We start from the raw sequence: 18,169 nt of genomic DNA on the forward strand, positions 1-18,169 counted from the left end.
AACTAGACAAATTTTGAAAGCATGAGGTATTTATTTTTATTAAAAAACTAATTTTATCAAATAATTTCTTTATATATTTCTTATTAATTCTGTTTTAATTTTTGCCTGACCTATATTTCGTCTATTGATTTATTTAGTTGGGTAATTAACCTTTTCATTTTTAATAGAATTAATAAAATGTTACGGTTCAATTTTTTTATTTTGTAATAATTCGTCATGAAAGTTGTGCGGCTCGTTTAATTACAAACAAACCATCCACCGACAATGTGCTCGCTTATTTTAAAAAAGTTCTAAATCTCTATACCTTGCACAACATAACGGTTAGTTCATTAAATTATTTAAGATATTACAATAAGTATTATTTTAATTTTTAAAATTTGATATTTTTTTAAACCAAATGAAATTTTTTGATTCAAATATTAATGAGCACAATTTGAATAATATTATAGAACTAAATTTTAGAGGAACTCCTAAATTGACTTGCATCTGATTTGCATTGACAAAGGTTAGAAATTTGAAAGAGATACGAATTTATTTCCATCTTAAATTTAAAGTATGAAATTTAATTATGCCAAATTTTCAGTGTACTAAAAATTCGATATACTGAATTTTTGATGTGCAAAAAATTTAGTATACCGAATTTTTGGTATATACAATATATAGTATAGAATTATTTTTCGATCTTTTCGGTATACCATCTCTACTCACATAGTGTTTCAAGTGAAAAGTAAGTATTTCTATAACTTTTTAATTATTACCAATACTAGTTAACTTCAATTCCAAAGCTTTAATTAACTAGTGGTTATCACATGTTCTTTTATTTAAGAACCTTTACATCTTGAGTCACGATATTGAGATGACAAGAGTGAATTGATAAGGAAAAAGAGACGTTTTGGTGCACAATTACTTTTTTATTTTGATTTTCTTTGTCACTGTTCTAATAATTCATTAAAGGAAAACGCCTGCCTCACTACTACTATCATATAATTTTTATATATTTGCTTTGCAGTAGCCGCCGACAGCATGTGAAAAATTTAGTATACTAAATTTTTGATATACTAAAAATTCATTTTAGTTCGATATATAATATAGGATTTTTTTTGATATTGTTAGTATATCATCCCTACTCATATAGTGTTTCGAGTGAAAAGCAGGTATTTTTATATTTTTTTAAATTGTTGTCAACACCCGTTAACACCGGTTCCAAATCTTTAATTAACTAATGGTCATCACATGTTTTTTTATTTAAGAACTGAAGGAGAAAAGAGACGCCGCATCATTAATAGTAAGTTTTTAAGATTTGATTTGAGATGACATTTTAATATTTTAATATATTATTTATAAAAATAATCAGGACTAATTCACAATAAGTAAGTAACGTTAATAATTTTTCATTATATTATTATTATTATTATTATTATTATTATTCTATAAAATAAAAAAAATTCTACAGACGGCCTATGGTCGATGTACAAGATGATAAGATGATCACGATGAAACAAACTAAAAGAAGAACTGAAAAGAGTACTGATAGAATTAGAGATTTATTGGTTATCATTTATATGCAAGGACACTTATAACATGGACAAATTTTGGAAGCAATATTTATTTTTATTAAAAAACTAATTTTATCAAATAATTTCTTTATATATTTCTTATTAATTCTGTTTAAATATTTGCATGACTTATATTTCGTCTATTGATTTATTTAGTTGGGTAATTAACCTTTTCTTTTTTAATAGAATTAATAAAATGTTACGGTTCAAATTTTTATTATTTTGCAATAGTTCGTCATGAAAGTTGTGCGGCTTATTTAATTACAAACAAACCATCCACTGACAATGTGTTCACTTATTTTAACAAAGTTCTAAATCTATACCTTGCATAATATAACGGTTAGTTCATTAAATTATTTAAGATATTACAATAAGTATTATTTTAATTTTTAAAATTTGATATTTTTTTAAACCAAATGAAATTTCTGATTCAAATTTTAATAAGCATAGTTTGAATAATATTATAGAACTTAATTTTAGAGGAACTCCTAAATTGATTTGCATCTGATTTGAATGGACAAAGATCAGAAATTTGAAAGAGATATGAATTTATTTCCGTCTTAAATTTAAAATATGAAATTTAATTATGTCAAATTTTCAGTGTACCAAAAATTCGGTAAACTAAATTTTCGATATACAAAAAATTTAGTATACCGAAATTTTGGTATATACAATATATAGTATAGAATTATTTTTCGATCTTTTCGGTATACCATCCCTACTCACGTAGTGTTTAAGTGAAGAGCAAATATTTCAGTGGGTTTTGGTCAAAACCTACTGATGGACAGAGCTCCGATTGCATCCATTTCAGTTCCTATGGATTTCTGATGTTGCAAGGAGTTCAAATATGGTGTCCATTATTTTATTTCAACTTTTCATAGATGCTAATATATAAAATCAAATAATCGACAAAAAAGCCCACGTTGGGTCTGATATGGACTCATATCAGGCCCAACGTGGGCCTGATATGAAATCATATCAGGTCTAACTTGAACCTGATATGAAATCACATCAGGCCTGATATGATACAAAATCATTTTAATTCCTATAGATTTATTGCTGTGATCTTGGCATGGTCTAATTACCCCTCACACACCTGGTGAGCTAACATCAGGTTGCAGAGTCCACTCAATAGCTTTCCTCTCATGTTGAACTATGAAATTATAAGTTGTCCTCAATCCCATGTTAACTACCTTGTTTGTTCAGTTTGTTTGCTAGAATTGTACTTTTTTTTAGCTTGGGAGGTGGGACTATTCAAGTTCATAATATTCAGGTGCTAGGTGGCTGCTGATACATCCTCTTTCTTGTTGCCTTTTCTTTTTTCCCTCATTGAGCATATTTTTTGAGTTCCTATGAAATTAATGAATTGATTGTGATAATTACTTGTTATGGGTCACTGTTCTTTCATTGTGTGATGACTCTATTGTATTCTGCTTATGCTAAAACAAATCTGTCAACATGTCCGTGTCACCCAATCCTCTCATTCTCATTATAAAACTCAAGTCTTAAGGTACATGTTGTGGTTGTCATACATCATTTTTTGTATATGACTGTAGGATCTACTTCTTGTAAGATATCTTGAATGAAAACTTAAATTTGAATACCATTGTCTACTGAACCAAAGCAGCACTTGAATCCAAAAACAATTAAATAGATTGTTTGGGGTTAATAGGTTTGAGTACTTGAAACTGAATAGAACAGCTGTATGAATGAAATGAGAGAGAAGGTTACTATTATGAAGATGAAAAGGGGCAAATGTCAACTGTCGGCTAAAAATGTTTGTTTTAAGTATTTTTTAAAATTCATATCCAATGATTAAAGAAACCATTAGGTTATGCATACAGATCCATGCCAAATGATATGAAGTTCATGAAGACCATAATGCTGGGTCTTGTCATTTTAGATAGTGAAATCTCAGTTCAGGTGCATTTGGCTGAGTAGAACACAGATCATTGTAGAAGAAGTTGCTTTCTCGAGAAGTTTGATTTCTACATCAAGCAGAGAGCTTGATGCTCAATATATGATGTAAAATGATTTTTGTTCATTAATATTCTCTTTAAATCATTTAGTTAGATTATCATCTATGCATTTTGATTTATCTTAATTATTTTCTTGGTAAGCTATCTTGTCTGGTTATAAAAGCTGCATTTTGTATATGACACTTATGACAAAAACATCTTTGATTAATCTTGTTATGATATTTCTGATTTATGAAAGCTTAATTACCAGTCTAGATAATGTGTTCCACCGAGACATTTAATTTGGCATGAATATAGGTTTCTCAAAAGTCTATGTGGTTAAACTTACAAATACTCTATGAGAAGATTATGATGCACAATTATATTAAACTCAACAGAAGCTTGGTAATGACAAATTTAGGTTTATGCTAATGAATAAAGGAACCCTTCAGTGTGCTCGATTGACATGATCAGTACCATTTTATGAGTCTAGTACCTGTATGATATTTCTGTCTGTATGATAAAAGTCTCATCACCATGCATATTGCATTAAATGCTTTTCTTATTTGCCCGACATTTCTAGGCCTTGGTTTATGATTTCATATCAGGCCTACGTTGGGCCTGATATCTATTAATATATATTTATATCTATTAATAGTCAAAATAAATAATGGACACCATATTTGAACTCCTTGCAATATCAGAAATTCATAGGAACTGAAATGAGTGCAATCGGAGCTCTCTAGGTCCATCGTGGGTTTTGACCGAAACCCACTGATGGACCTAGGGAGCTCCAATTGTACCCATTTCAGTTCCTATGGATTTCTGATGTTGCAAGGAGTTCAAATATGGTATCCATTATTTATTTCAGTTTTTCATAGATGTTAATATATAAAATCAAAGCATCGGTAAAAAAAAGACATGTTGGGCCTGATATGGACTCATATCAGGCCCAACATGGGCTTGATATTATTAAATATCAGGCCCACATTGGGCCTGATATGATTCCATATCAGGCACAACGTGAGCGTTTTTGACGATTCTTTCATTTTGCATGTTAACATCTATCAAAAGCCAAAATCAATAATGGACACCATATTTGAACTCCTTGCAATTTCAGAAATCCATAGAAACCGAAATAGGTGCAATCGGACCTAGAGAACTCCGATTACATTCATTTTAGTTTCAATGGATTTCTAAAATTGCAAGTAGCTCAAATATGCTATTCATTGTTTATTTTTGTTTCTTCAAATGTATTAAAATGTTATTCAAAAATTGACTAATGTTATTCATTTTTTTTAAAAAAAAAAGAGAAGAGAGAGAAACATAATGGAGAAAAGAAAAATGGTATAAAAAGTTAAATTGTCAGAAGGGTAAAATAGGAAGTGTACTTAAAAAGGTGCGTTCTTTGGTAAATATCAAAGTAGGGTACGCCGTTTGGTAAAATTCAGATCTCTACATGCGCCCTTTAGTAAATTGTCGTTTTTAATTTTGATTTTCTTTGTCACTGATCTAATGATTCATTAAAGGAAAACGCCTGCCCCACTACTACCATCGTATAATTTTTATATATTTGCTTTGCAGTAGCCGTCGACAGCATGTGGAAAATTTAGTATACTAAATTTTTGATATACTAAAAATTCATTTTAGTTCGGTATATAATATAGGATTTTTTTTTTTTGATATTTTTAGTATATCATCCCTACTCATATAGTGTTTCGAGTGCAAAGTAGATATTTTTATATTTTTTTTAATTGTTGTCAACACACGTTAACACAGGTTCAAAATCTTTAATTAACTAATAGTCATCACATGTTCTTTTAATTAAGAACCGAAGGAGAAAAGAGACGTCGCACCATTACTTTCTTGTTTTGATTTTTATTTTCACCGCTATAATGATTCATTGGGAAAGTGCCTATGTCATCACTATCATAATAGTATGATTTTTATATGTTACCGACAGCGTTGAAGTAAATCCAATGTTGATTTTTTGTTTTAATTAATTAATTTCTTAATAGTAAGTTTTTAAGGTTGTTGAAGTAAATCCAATGTTGATTTTTTGTTTTAATTAATTTTTCTTAATAGTAAGTTTTTAAGATTTGATTTGAGATGATATTTTAATATTTTAATATATTATTTATAAAAATAATCAGGACTAATTCACAATAAGTAAGTAAACGTTAATAATTTTTCATTATATTATTATTATTATATAAAATAAAAAAATTCAACAGACGGCCTATGGTCGATGTACAAGGTGATAGAATTGAAAGAGCACTGATAGAATTGGAGATTTATTGGCCATCGTTTATATGCAAGGACACTTATAACGTAGGCAAATTTTGGAAACATGAGGTATTTATTTTTATTAAAAAACTAATTTTATCAAATAATTTCTTTATATATTTCTTATTAATTCTGTTTTAATTTTTTGCATGGCTTATATTTCGTCTATTGATTTATTTAGTTGGGTAATTAACCTTTTCTATTTTTATAGAATTAATAAAATGTTACGGTTCAAATTTTTATTATTTTGTAATAGTTCGTCATGCAAGTTGTGCGGCACGTTTAATTACAAACAAACCATCCACCGACAATGTGCTAGCTTATTTTAACAAAATTCTAAATCTCTATACATTGCACAACATAACGGTTAGTTCATTAAATTATTTAAGATATTACAATAAGTATTATTTTAATTTTTAAAATTTGATATTTTTTTAAAGCAAATGAAATTTCTGAATTCTGATTCAAATATTAATGAGCATAGTTTGAATAATATTATATCTTTATAAAACTATTTATATTGACAAAGGTTAGAAATTTGAAAAAGATCGAATTTGTTTTCATCTTAAATTTAATGTATGAAATTTAATTATACCAAATTTTTAGTGTATCAAAAATTCGGTATACTAAATTTTCGATATACAAAAATATTAGTATACCGAATTTTTGGTATATACGATATATAATATAGAATTAATTTTCGATCTTTTCGGTATACCATCCCTACTCACGTAGTGTTTCAAGCGAAGAGCAAGTATTTCTATACCTTTTTAATTATTATCAACACTAATTAACATCAGTTTCAAACCTTTAATTAGCTAGTGGTCATCACATGTTCTTTTATCTAAGAACCTTTACATCTTGAGTCATGACTCTGAGAAGAGAAGAGTGAATTGATAAGGAGAAGGGAGACACCATGGTACACAATTACTTTTTTGTTTTGATTTTCTTTGTTTCTATTCTAATGATTCATTAAAGGAAAACGCTTGTCGCACTACTGCCATCGTATAATTTTTATATATTTGTTTTGTAGTAGCCGCCGACAGCATGTGGAAAATTTAGTATACTAAATTTTTGATATACTAAAAATTCATTTTAGTTTGATATATAATATAGGACTTTTTTTATATTTTTAATATACCATCCCTACTCATATAGTGTTTCGAGTGAAAAGCAAGTATTTTTATATATTTTTTTTAATTGTTGTCAACACTCGTTAACACCGGTTCCAAATCTTTAATTAACTAATGGTCATCACATGTTCTTTTATTTAAGAACTGAAGGAGAAAAGAGACGCCGCACCATTACTTTCTTGTTTTGATTTTTATTTTCACCGCTATAATGATTCATTGGGGAAGTGTCTACGTCATCACTATCATAATAGTATGATTTTTATATGTTAACTTTGCAGTTGTCGCCGGCAGTGTTGAAGTAAATCCAATGTTGCTCCAAGACTATTTGTTTTAATTAATTAATTTTCTTAATAGTAAGTTTTTATGATTTGATTTGAGATGATATTTTAATATTTTAATATATTCACTACAAAAAATACTATTATTACCGGCTGAATATTCCGTCGGTATATGGCATTACCGACGGAATACCGACGGAATTCATGATATCAGAAGTATTTTGGTCAGCATTCACTTTACCGACGGAAACGTATTTCCGTCGGTAAGTACCGATGGAATATATAATTCCGTCGGTATATTACCGGCTGCATTTTTTACCCGTCGGAAAAAAATCAAACGGCGGTAAACGGAGATTCCCAACGGAACCCCTGATTCCGTCGGGAATTACCGACGGAACCCCTGATTTCGTCAGTCCTCACCGACGGAATCACTATTCCTCTGGTAATTCCCGACGGAATCAGTGATTCCGTCGGGACTTACCGACGGATTGAGTGATTCCGTCGGCGATATTTCATAAAAAGTCACTGTACTTTCGATATTTTACCGACGGAAACTATAATTCCGTCGGTAAAAAACTGAAAAAAATTTGAAATCCAGCTCCTGTTTTGCTCGTTTCCCATATACAATTTTAATACAAATACAAACCATCACAAGCGATGACATCACAAACACAATCCACACAATATTTTAACAACATACAACAACAAGATCATAATATAAATCAATACACAATCTCCAAAATACAACATACAACAAATATATAAACATAACTGAATGACAAATAGAAAATCTCCAAAATATAATAAAATCTGAGTATCAAGTTCTCACAATCATAAGTATCTAAAAGTATATAAGTGAACGACAAATACAAAATATCCAAAATACATACCATGATACATCACTTATACATATATCCGAAAATAATCCTGTAAAAGTCAAATACAATAGATTATGATTAGAATAAATCAATGCAAATATAATATAACTCAAACATTGTTATATATAACTAATTTTACTTGTAAAAAAAATACCTGGATTATATTTTGGATAACCAATAATAGTGGTGATGGTGAATGTATCAGTATGAACTCCTGAAAAATGTAAAATACTTTAAGATAAGCATCTAATAATATCCCAATACAATAAATATATTTGACTTAATGAATTTCTAAAAAATTCTAAAAAAATTAAGTTATAGTTAAACATACCTCAAAAAAATCTAATCATCAACGGGGTCTGGGTCTGATGGGTATGGGGTCTCCTCTGACTGGGGCTACTGTGATGGGTCATATCGTGCAATGATTGCATGCATCTGGGCCAATGCCTGTTCTTGTGCAGCCCACTTCTTCTCCCACTTCTGATCCATGGTAGTCATCTGAGTTTTCAAGTCTTGGTTTTCGTTTCTTAATGACTCCACCTCAGAAGAAGAAGAGGAACTCGCACGACCCCTAGGAGTCCTCAAGTGATCAAATACCATCTTGGCCTGGGAACCAAGGTCGTAGAGGGAGGAGTTCTTTGTCCTTCCACCCACAACATCATAATAAATTTCATTTATTTCCTGGGTGGATAGATCCTGTGACTCCCCTCCCTCTACTGGTGGCTGAGATGCCTGAGCAACCCTGCTTGTCATTTCCTCCTGTGTAGAAAAAATATACAATTTATGTATTATACACAATTATTAAAGCTAATTAATCATTATTAAAGATTAAATATAAATTGCAAGTTAATAATTCAACCCCCAATGTTCTTTGATCGATCATCAACATATGTGTCATCCTTTCTCTGATGAGTCTTGAGAAAGATCTCCAAGCAAGTGGATTGTCTTTCTAAAAAACGCTCCTGCATGCACAAATAAGTTTGGCTAAAATTATACAAGTTCATTAATAAATAAAAATTTAATTTATATAACTTTAAATTAAAATCACCAGATCCATAGCGTGCTCAACAATAGATCGAGACCCTAATGTATGCCAAGCAGATCCGGTACTCGGGCCACCTGACTCTGTATTCCTATTCGCTCGAGCTTTTAGAGCCTTTGTCTGCCATCTTTCTGCAGACCAAGTGGCCGCCCATGCACTCCAAATCTCGTCGGATACATAAGCAGGCCGTGTACCATCCTTTCTCACATAGTATAATAGGTCTTTGTACAACTTGGCACAATAAATATTCCAAGTTTTTGCAAATTCTACCTCGTGCCCCTCCTCCCATGTATATTTTTTCTGCAATTTAAAAATAAAATTTTAGTATATTAAAGGATAAATATAATGTACATATTCAATTTACTTACCACAAATTCTTGATAATAGAAATCCTTAGTTGCAGCATCTACATGTCTCCATGTAGTCCCAGATATGCAGACTCTTTCCTTAAATTTTTGCGTGATATATGTGGATACTCGATAGCCGTCGGGAGTAAACTTACATATAAGCAATATTAAGACATAAGATATATGTTATAAATAAAGAACTTGAATTACTAATAATAAAAAAAATACTTACGACTCTCCAACAACCCTAAGGACGGTGGATTCACGGAGTGGTGCTGGAAGATCTGCCATGATACCTTATATCTACAAAAACATATTACAGCACATCATAATAAGTCTTTAATAACATGATAAATAAGCAACAAAACATGATTAAAGCATAACTTACTAGATGAATAATAATGCTAAAATTTAATCAATGCTAGACTCTGGAAGCATTTCTACTCATCATTAACAGTTTGTAAGTCATCGTCGCTAGACTCTATTCGTTCAACAAAATCCTCACTGCTGGATTTCTCTCCATCATCTATCTCCTTGTCAGTGGCATTACCATCTACAAGTAATTGTGATGTAGATTGGAGTTGTGAATCAACCGAATGTCTCTCTACTTCATCATTTTGAAATGCATCATGGTTTTGAGCAGTAATAGTGTTCGACATTTCTATGGCAGAACGAGACTTCAATCGACAAACAGACAACTATTCACTAGCTCTTCTTCTCTTCGTAGGATATTCAAGATAAACAACCTGACCCGCTTGTATTGTAAAAATGAAAGGTTCAAACTTATTGAACCTTCTATTTGTATTAACCTCTACTAAATTATAATTTGGATGTATTCTGGTGCTTGTTCTTGGGGTTGGATCATACCATGAACATTTGAACAACACACACCTTTTTATCGGTAATGCAGGATACTCAACCTCTATAATTTCCTAAGTCTACCATAGTAATCAAACTCAGTGTTATTGGTGTCGATAGATCCTTTAACGCAGACACCAGAATTAAAAGTTAATCTCTGCGAATCTCGTTGTCTCACATGGAATTTGAGACCATTAATATAGTAACCTGAATAAACCATTATTTGACGTAGGGGTCCAGATGCAAGATTCAATATTCTATCATCTTGTACATTAGATATTCTTCGGTCTTTCACCTATCAAAATAGTAATAAGAAAAATTAGGACCGAATTTATTTTAATAAAGAATTATGAAAATTTCTCTAACTCACATATATTTGAAACCATAATGCAAATTCGGTCTCTAATTTTTCAGCAACCTCACTTGCAGTCATTGATGAATTTTGAAGATGTAATTGTTGCTCATACAAGCTTTGAAAGAAGGTAATTAAAAGAAAATTAGGATATCAAGCAATTAACTACAACGAAATAAAAGCTTGATTAGAGAAGTTAACTTACTTTATGTAGGGTTTGACCTCATCACAGTTTAATAGTATGTATGTTTTTGCAGCATGGTATTCTTGTTGAGTTAACCATCTAGAAACAGATGCACCCATTAGTTTACTTGAAAATTTGAAAATAGAAAGCATCGATGGATCTATATTCTGAGTATCATCGGAATTTCTAGGACATTTGCGGTGTCTGGTTTTAACATTATCAGCAAAATAATAAGAGCAGAAAGAAGATGCTTCCTCCACCAGATAAGCATTACATATTGACCCTTCAACTCTTGCTTTATTACGAACATTATTTTTTAATTTTCTCAAAAACCTTTCAAATGGGTTCATCCATCTGTACTGCACATGACCAGCTATTCGTGCCTCATATGATAAATATACCGGTAGATGTTCCATTGAATCAAAAAAACTTGGTGGAAATATACGCTCCAACTTACAAAATATTAGAGGAATGTCAGTCTCTAGCTGAATCATATCAACCGTCATAATACACCTCGTTGTCAAATCTCTGAAAAAAAACACTACAAAAAAACAGGGCTTCAGTGACGAAAAATTCTATCTTTGAAAGTCATTTTTCTGTCTCTAAAGAATGTTTGAGACGGAATATTCCGTTTCAAATTTCCGTTAGTGAAAGCCCCGTAGCTAAATTTAAGACAGATATATTCTGTCTCTAATTTCAAAAACATATTAAAAAACTGTTTATGAATCTGTTTTTATTTGACCAAATGAAATTAATTAAAAATATAAATTTTGTTTCTAATTTTATTTTAAAATCCGTCATTAGTCTGTCTCTAATTACATAACAAATATAATCTTAATCTGTTTATAAATTCATTTATAATTCTGTTTATAAATTCGTATATAAGTTCTGTCTCAAATTTTGTTTTAAATCCCCAATTAATCTGTCTCAAATAACATATCAAAAATAATTTTAATCTGTTTATAAATTCATTTATTATTTTATTTATAAATCCGAATATAATCATTTTAAAATTTATTACTAAATTTATATTATATTATATTTTTTATATTTTTCATCTACATAATACTTTTAACAATAACACATTTCAAACAAATTAAAAATATTTAAAACAATTAATTTTAATGCAAAATATCTTACAATTAATATTGAAATAAATAAATATTTACACCACCTAAATACATTTAACTATTAATCAAAGATAAAGTAATTTAATCTTTATTTCACTTATCACAACACTCACGAGAACCAGATCCTCTTAGATATAAATGATTTGTATATCCCACCTCTTGAATCATTTTACGGATCATCTCCTTTAGATTTTCTTCTTTTTGCGTACCTTCCTGGATACATTGTTCTTCCATCTGTCTATTTTCTTTGATAATAAGTTCCAATTTATTTTTACTTTCTGTAATTTCTTCCTCCATCCTCTTGTTAGTAGCATGCATGTCTTCAATTTCTTGAAATAATTTCTTGTTCTTCTCATGGGAGCACATTTCATTGGAATTTCCATTGTATGATCTTCTAAAGTGTTGATTGCATCCAAATCCGTACACTCTCACGTTGCATGGGTTGCCCACCACATCACACTATGACTTGAGATTGAATGAAGACTGAGTAGACTGATTATCAACATTTTGTCTCTCTTTATATTGCTCCTGTCCATATTGCAATAGTTTATATTAATTTAACAAATATAAAAACAAACAAGTAAGAATCAATATAAGATAATAAAAAATTAATGAATAATTAATTATGTTGACTTACACTAAATCGAGCTGATTTGTTATCCACAAACTCTCCAATACCTTGCTTTCTTTTATGTATTCGTTCAAAAACCTCAAATTCATCCATATCTCGTCCCAAATCTTTTTTCTATAATTATACATAATATATGTCAATATAAAATACAACAAATGAGATACACTGAATTTATATCTAAATGTCAAATATTTAATAAATTTATCAGATGTTTAAATTATTGGAATAATGTGGTATTTGGTCTATCTGCAAACTAGAGCTGGTCTTTAGAATATTAACATAAATTTAGGGTATATACCCACAAATCCAATTAATGGAAACATGAGGATGAAACAATAGAAAGAAGTGCATTTAGGGAGGACATCTTACCTCAAAAGGAACAACTCCTTCAGTGCTTCAAAGCCAGTAAATGCATAGCATTTCCCTACCTTGGATGTCACCATAGCAAGAAATTTTTTAGTTATTTCAGTACCAAAAGTACATAAGGGTAAGACTGTTGAATGGTATTAGGCATAGACAATTGGTATATAATGCATCAAATCACATGCTTCAACAGTAAGATAGCAAATTAGTCATTTAGTGGATCCAAGAGTTGCAAACTGAAAAACAGTTAGAACTAGTACAAAGATTTTTACCAAATCATCTAATAGAAATTTTGCAGAAAATGCCAACTATCATGGTTGTTATATTTCAATCTTAACCTTAGGATATAATATTAATAGCAAAATAGATACCTCAATAATACTAATAATATTGAAAATAGTACCAATATTTTCACCAAATCATCTGGTTCAACATTTTGCAGCAATCAACGATATTGGTTGTTATGAATTATGATTGCAATTTCTACCTAAGAATATGCTAGTATTACTAACAATCACAATATATACCTTAATAATAATAATAATAATAATAATAATAATAATAATAATAAATTCATTACCCTATAAATGGTTTTAATTGTCAATCGGTATCAGACTGCGCAAAACATATCATTCCAATTGCCAATCAAAGACATAGGTAAGCATTATTATGCCACAGGACACAGTTTTGATAGGATTGATTGAGGCAAAGCTTGCCTTAGCTAATGACATTAAGAACTAGCTGAAGTAAGATATTTTTCAAGTAACTCATCCTTTGATTTTGTGAAGTAACTCATCCTTTGATTTTGTGTGTCAATCATGTGGAGGAGATAAAATTATATAGAGTGAGAAGGGGAAAAGGTGAACTATCAGCAACCGCAAAAAGGAATGACATAGAGACAAAGAATCTAGAATGAATATTGTGAATCCAAGTCCAACTGTGATTTAAGACATAATTTTGGGCAGGTGATCAAATTAATTTGAATACCAAATGTGCTCATCAGACTTGAGTTCTACTTGGAGCCATGTTGTTTCATGTTGACAGAGAGATGAGAGGGAGGATAGATGAGTCCAATAAGCAGAAGACAACCAAGAAGTTGAGCACTCTATCACTAGCTAGCTTCCTCCTACAACTACTAGCAACTTGAGATGTTGCTTCGTGTTCCTCGTCAAATTTAGTCCCTTATCTAGTTGTTTTTCGTCTATGTGATTCCTCTTATGTTTAATCAATCTACCAAGTCTAGATCAGAGGTCCATGAATGATTATATCGTACGTTGCTTTCTAGAATTGCACTGAATCAATTATATAATATTTTAATAGATGGTAGATAAATTTATAAGGTATTGATAGAATTATATATCTAATTAATTTATTAAATAATCCAATCAATTATAATTTAATCAATCAAGGTCATTGATTTACTCAAGAACAAACAAAATCATCATCGCATCCATATCAACACGGCATAATGCAATACCAAAATTATATCATTCTAGATAGAGACTCAAACTCTGGCATGGCTCATGATATAACTCCTTGGTTGCTAGTAAACTATGTTTCCTTTTTTCATTGGAAATTTTTGTTGTGTATTATTCATGCACTTGAATCTAAACAGGGTAAACTTAGATCTAAATCCTTTCATTACAATTTTATATAATTTCATACATTAAACAATTTTTTTGTCTTTCAGTTCTCATATCAAATTGTAACTTTATCAATTCTATCATTCTTTTCCAATAAGGGTGATACATAAATTTTTGCCAGACTCATATTGATACCAGTACCAACCTAATGAACTATGCTTCTTGTGCCTTTCCTAGTAAACTACATTTCCTTTTTTTGTTGTCATGTTTGTTATGAATATGCACAAAGTGCAGACTTCTATCGTTTTGCATACATCTAGTGCTTATATAGTCTCTTTAAATTCATCTATATATATTTATCGTTCCCAAAAAAAACAAATAGCTGATGAATCATACACCAATGAGAAAAATCAAATTCCTGCACTCTTCATTTTCAACTACTAATCCAAGGTATACTTGAAGGATTCCCAGGCCTAGAAAACAATTTAAAGAAAGTTAACCACTTAGAAGCTTGCTTGTGGTGATAATAAATCAACTATAGTAAGAGATTTCTTGGCTACAGGTGACTATGAGTGTTGGTTAAGCTCATGACGTTCAGTTGTCAAGTAAATGATTAGCATGAACATAATGTACATCTTAATACTTGTAAAAAAATAAGATAGTAAATAATGTTACGAAAGTTAAACTAGACCATACACATCATTCAAATGTCCATAAACTAAAGTACGATCTTTTAAATAATGGATTTAACTTTGAACAGTGTGTTAATGTGACGAAAGGAAAGCAGAATAACTCACACAAAAGGGAATCGAGTGCCCTCATATTTGCGATGGGGTTATCCTCGACCAAGCAAGTGAAAGCTGAGACTTTATCTGCTGGCGTCCCTGACCTTGTTGTCACTTCCAGCAGCCAAGATGACCAAGGCTACAACCAATGTGGTGGTTACGACAATGGCTAGGCACAACCACCTCGCAATTAGGTCGCGCGAGCGATTGGCGTCCCGTGTGACAACCACCGCACGATTAGGTCATGACCTCGATCGCGTGAGTAGGACGCAACTAGTGCTGCACGTTCTAGGACGGAGAAGAAGGATGGAGAAGAAAATTAGGATTACCTGAACTTGAGCTTGTTCGGTGGATCGTGGAAAGAACTCCGGAGAAGAAGATCACGAGCGCCTTAAGCCGGAGCGTTGCGTGCCTTAGAGTCGTGCGGGATTTGGGACCAGAGAAGAAGATTGCTTACCCCTTAAGTCAGAGTCATGCCTGCCTTAGAGCCGTGCCTGATTTGGGACCGGAGAAGAAGATCGCGTGCAGCCGGAGAAGAAAATCGTGCAGCCGGAGAAGAAAATCGCCGCGCTTGCAGGCTTGCAACCGTGCGAGATTTGGGGAAGAAAAAACGTAAACTTTTATATTAGAATAGGGTTTGGGTTTTTATTAATTAAAATAAAATATATTTATAATTACTTAATAGTTTTTTTCTTAAATTATATAAATTATAAACTGATTTTTTTCTGTTTAAAATATTTTAAAACAGATTTATAAACCAATAGGATTTGATATCAAATTTCATTACTAATCCGTATTTATTTTTGTTTATAAAAATTAATTTATAAATTTTGTTTCTAATTTATTTTAAATTCTGTTTTAAAAATATTTTTCTATATTATTTTTTTTTAAAGTAGAACGGATTAATAATTCCGTAGCTAATCCGTTTATAATTTACTAAAATTTAAAACAGATTTTATTTTCGTTTTAAAAATTTGTTTATGAAGTCATGTTCTCTTGTAGTGAAAGACTCAACTCTGTAAGTGCTTGCCAAACATTATTGGAAAGTAAATCATGAAAAGCTATTGGAATAAGTCTTTGCATGAACACAGGACAGTCATGACTCTTTATTCCAAACATCTTTAATTTGTTCATGTCAACAAATCGAGCCATATTCGAAGCATATCCATCTGGAAATTTGATTTCTTTTAACCAACTACATAAAGCTTGTTTACTATCTTTGTCCAATGTATAACAAGCTTTTGGAAACTTATTGATTGTTTCATTCTGATGCAACTCTGGTGTGTTGACTAGTTCTTTTAATTCTTCACGTGATTTTGCAGTGTCCTTAGTTCTTCCAGGTACATTCATCACATTGTTGAAGATATTATCAAAGAAAATTTTCTTAACATGCATCACATCTATATTGTGTCGAATGAGTAGATACTTCCAATAAAGCAACTCCCAGAATATGCTCCTTTTCTTCCAACCACACTTGCATATCCTCACAAGATACTTATTTATCTCATCAGAATTAGGTTGAGATACTGGGAGGATTCTATAACTATCTATTTGTTCAATGATTTCTTCACCTGAAGCATGGACTGCTAGGGGAGGTTTTCTGACAACAACATTCTTTAGAAAATTTTTCTTATTTCGCCTAAAAGGGTGATCCAATGGTAGAAATTTATGATGATTATCAAACCAAGATACCTTCCCACTGCAAGGCAATGAAAATGCATCGGACTCTGTCATGCAATGTGGGCATGTTAATTTACCAGCCGTGCTCCATCCCGACAACATTGAGTATGCTGGAAAATCACTGATCGTCTATAATAAGGTCGCATGCAATGTAAAATTAGTTTTACTTGCAATATCATAAGTAACCGACCCTACATTCCATAATTCATTAAGCTCGGCAATTAGAGGTTGCAAGAAAATATCTATCTTATCTTTTGGATTGGCTGGACCAGGAATAAGCATGGTAAGGAACATACATTCATCTTTCATGCACATCCATGGTGGTAAATTGTATGGTGTTAATATAACTGGCCAAGATGAATATTGTTGTCCCGACTGACCAAATGGTTGAAATCCATATGCAGAAAGTCCCAATCTCACATTTCGTGGTTCCATTGCAAAGGAGGGAAACATAGTATCAAGATGTTTCCGTGTAGAAGAATCACAAGGATGACACATTATACCTCCTTCGTGCTCATGCTCATGCTCATGATGCCACAACATGTGGTTAGCTGTAGCTGCAGATGCATACAAGCGTTGAAGTCTAGTAGTTAACGGAAAATAATACATCACTTTCCAAGCAATATTTTTCCTCTTCTTCCCTGTTATGTGATTACGATGCTTAAAACGAAGGTGAGTACAGATTTTACATTAATTCAAATCACTGTCTTCATTCCAAAATATCATGCAGTTGTTTATACAACAATCAATCTTCTCTACAGGCAAACCTAAACCTCTGATCAATTTCTTTGTTTCATAGAAGCTATCAGTCATTATGTTATCAGTAGAGAGCAACTCTGACATCAATTCACAAATGTCATCGTAACATCTTTCTGAGAAATGATGTTCTGCTTTCATATTCAATAATCTTGCTGTAGCTGATAGTTGTGAATGACCAGAAGGAATGCCTTCCCACACTTCTCTTTCACTAGCCTTTAACATTTCATATAGTTGTTGATATTCAGGGGTTGGTATTTCATCTATATTCGAATAATTAGCTGCATTCATCGCATCTTGAACCATTGATTGCATTAAAATATCAATATTATTTGATGCTTCAGGAGCTGTAACAGTAGTCCCAGAATG

General features: G+C 31.2%; 1 protein-coding gene and 1 long non-coding RNA gene across 6 annotated transcripts; both read right to left on the reverse strand.

Annotated features, from left to right (window-relative positions):
- Positions 1-8,990: 8,990 nt before the first annotated feature.
- Positions 8,991-10,690, reverse strand: LOC122008982. The gene is made up of 5 exons (XR_006119440.1): positions 10,544-10,690; positions 9,711-9,781; positions 9,500-9,628; positions 9,138-9,431; positions 8,991-9,051 (listed from the first exon to the last, which is right to left on the reverse strand). It is a non-coding gene; the product is annotated as an uncharacterized LOC122008982 (long non-coding RNA).
- Positions 10,691-12,063: 1,373 nt separating this feature from the next.
- LOC122008981 lies at positions 12,064-15,977 on the reverse strand. 5 transcript variants are annotated; one of them, XR_006119439.1, is made up of 5 exons: positions 15,694-15,977; positions 15,377-15,503; positions 13,003-13,057; positions 12,640-12,747; positions 12,064-12,530 (listed from the first exon to the last, which is right to left on the reverse strand). XR_006119439.1 is itself a non-coding variant. In XM_042564931.1 (4 exons), the coding sequence occupies exons 1-4, from the start codon at positions 15,399-15,401 to the stop codon at positions 12,431-12,433; spliced, it is 288 nt and encodes a 95-aa protein (XP_042420865.1). In that variant the 5' UTR covers positions 15,402-15,975; the 3' UTR covers positions 12,064-12,430. The 5 variants fall into 5 exon arrangements, 2 of the variants coding, with proteins under 2 accessions (XP_042420865.1, XP_042420864.1); XR_006119438.1 differs by having other exon boundaries at positions 13,003-13,061; XR_006119437.1 differs by having other exon boundaries at positions 13,003-13,061; positions 15,377-15,975.
- Between the last annotated feature and the right edge of the window lie 2,192 nt (positions 15,978-18,169).

The sequence above is a fragment of the Zingiber officinale genome, chromosome 8A, assembly GCF_018446385.1.
Source record: "Zingiber officinale cultivar Zhangliang chromosome 8A, Zo_v1.1, whole genome shotgun sequence".
NCBI lineage: Eukaryota > Viridiplantae > Streptophyta > Magnoliopsida > Zingiberales > Zingiberaceae > Zingiber > Zingiber officinale.

What these genes read in the sequence shown, in the direction of transcription:
- LOC122008981 (XM_042564930.1), bottom strand. Translation starts at nt 15,401, where the DNA reads ATGAGGGCACTCGATTCCCTTTTGT. An exon ending in AAGGAGTTGTTCCTTTTGAG is followed by an intron (nt 12,748 to 13,002) that starts GTAAGATGTCCT and finishes GTATAATTATAG; the next exon opens with AAAAAAGATTTGGGACGAGA. An exon ending in ACAAATCAGCTCGATTTAGT is followed by an intron (nt 12,531 to 12,639) that starts GTAAGTCAACAT and finishes CAATATGGACAG; the next exon opens with GAGCAATATAAAGAGAGACA.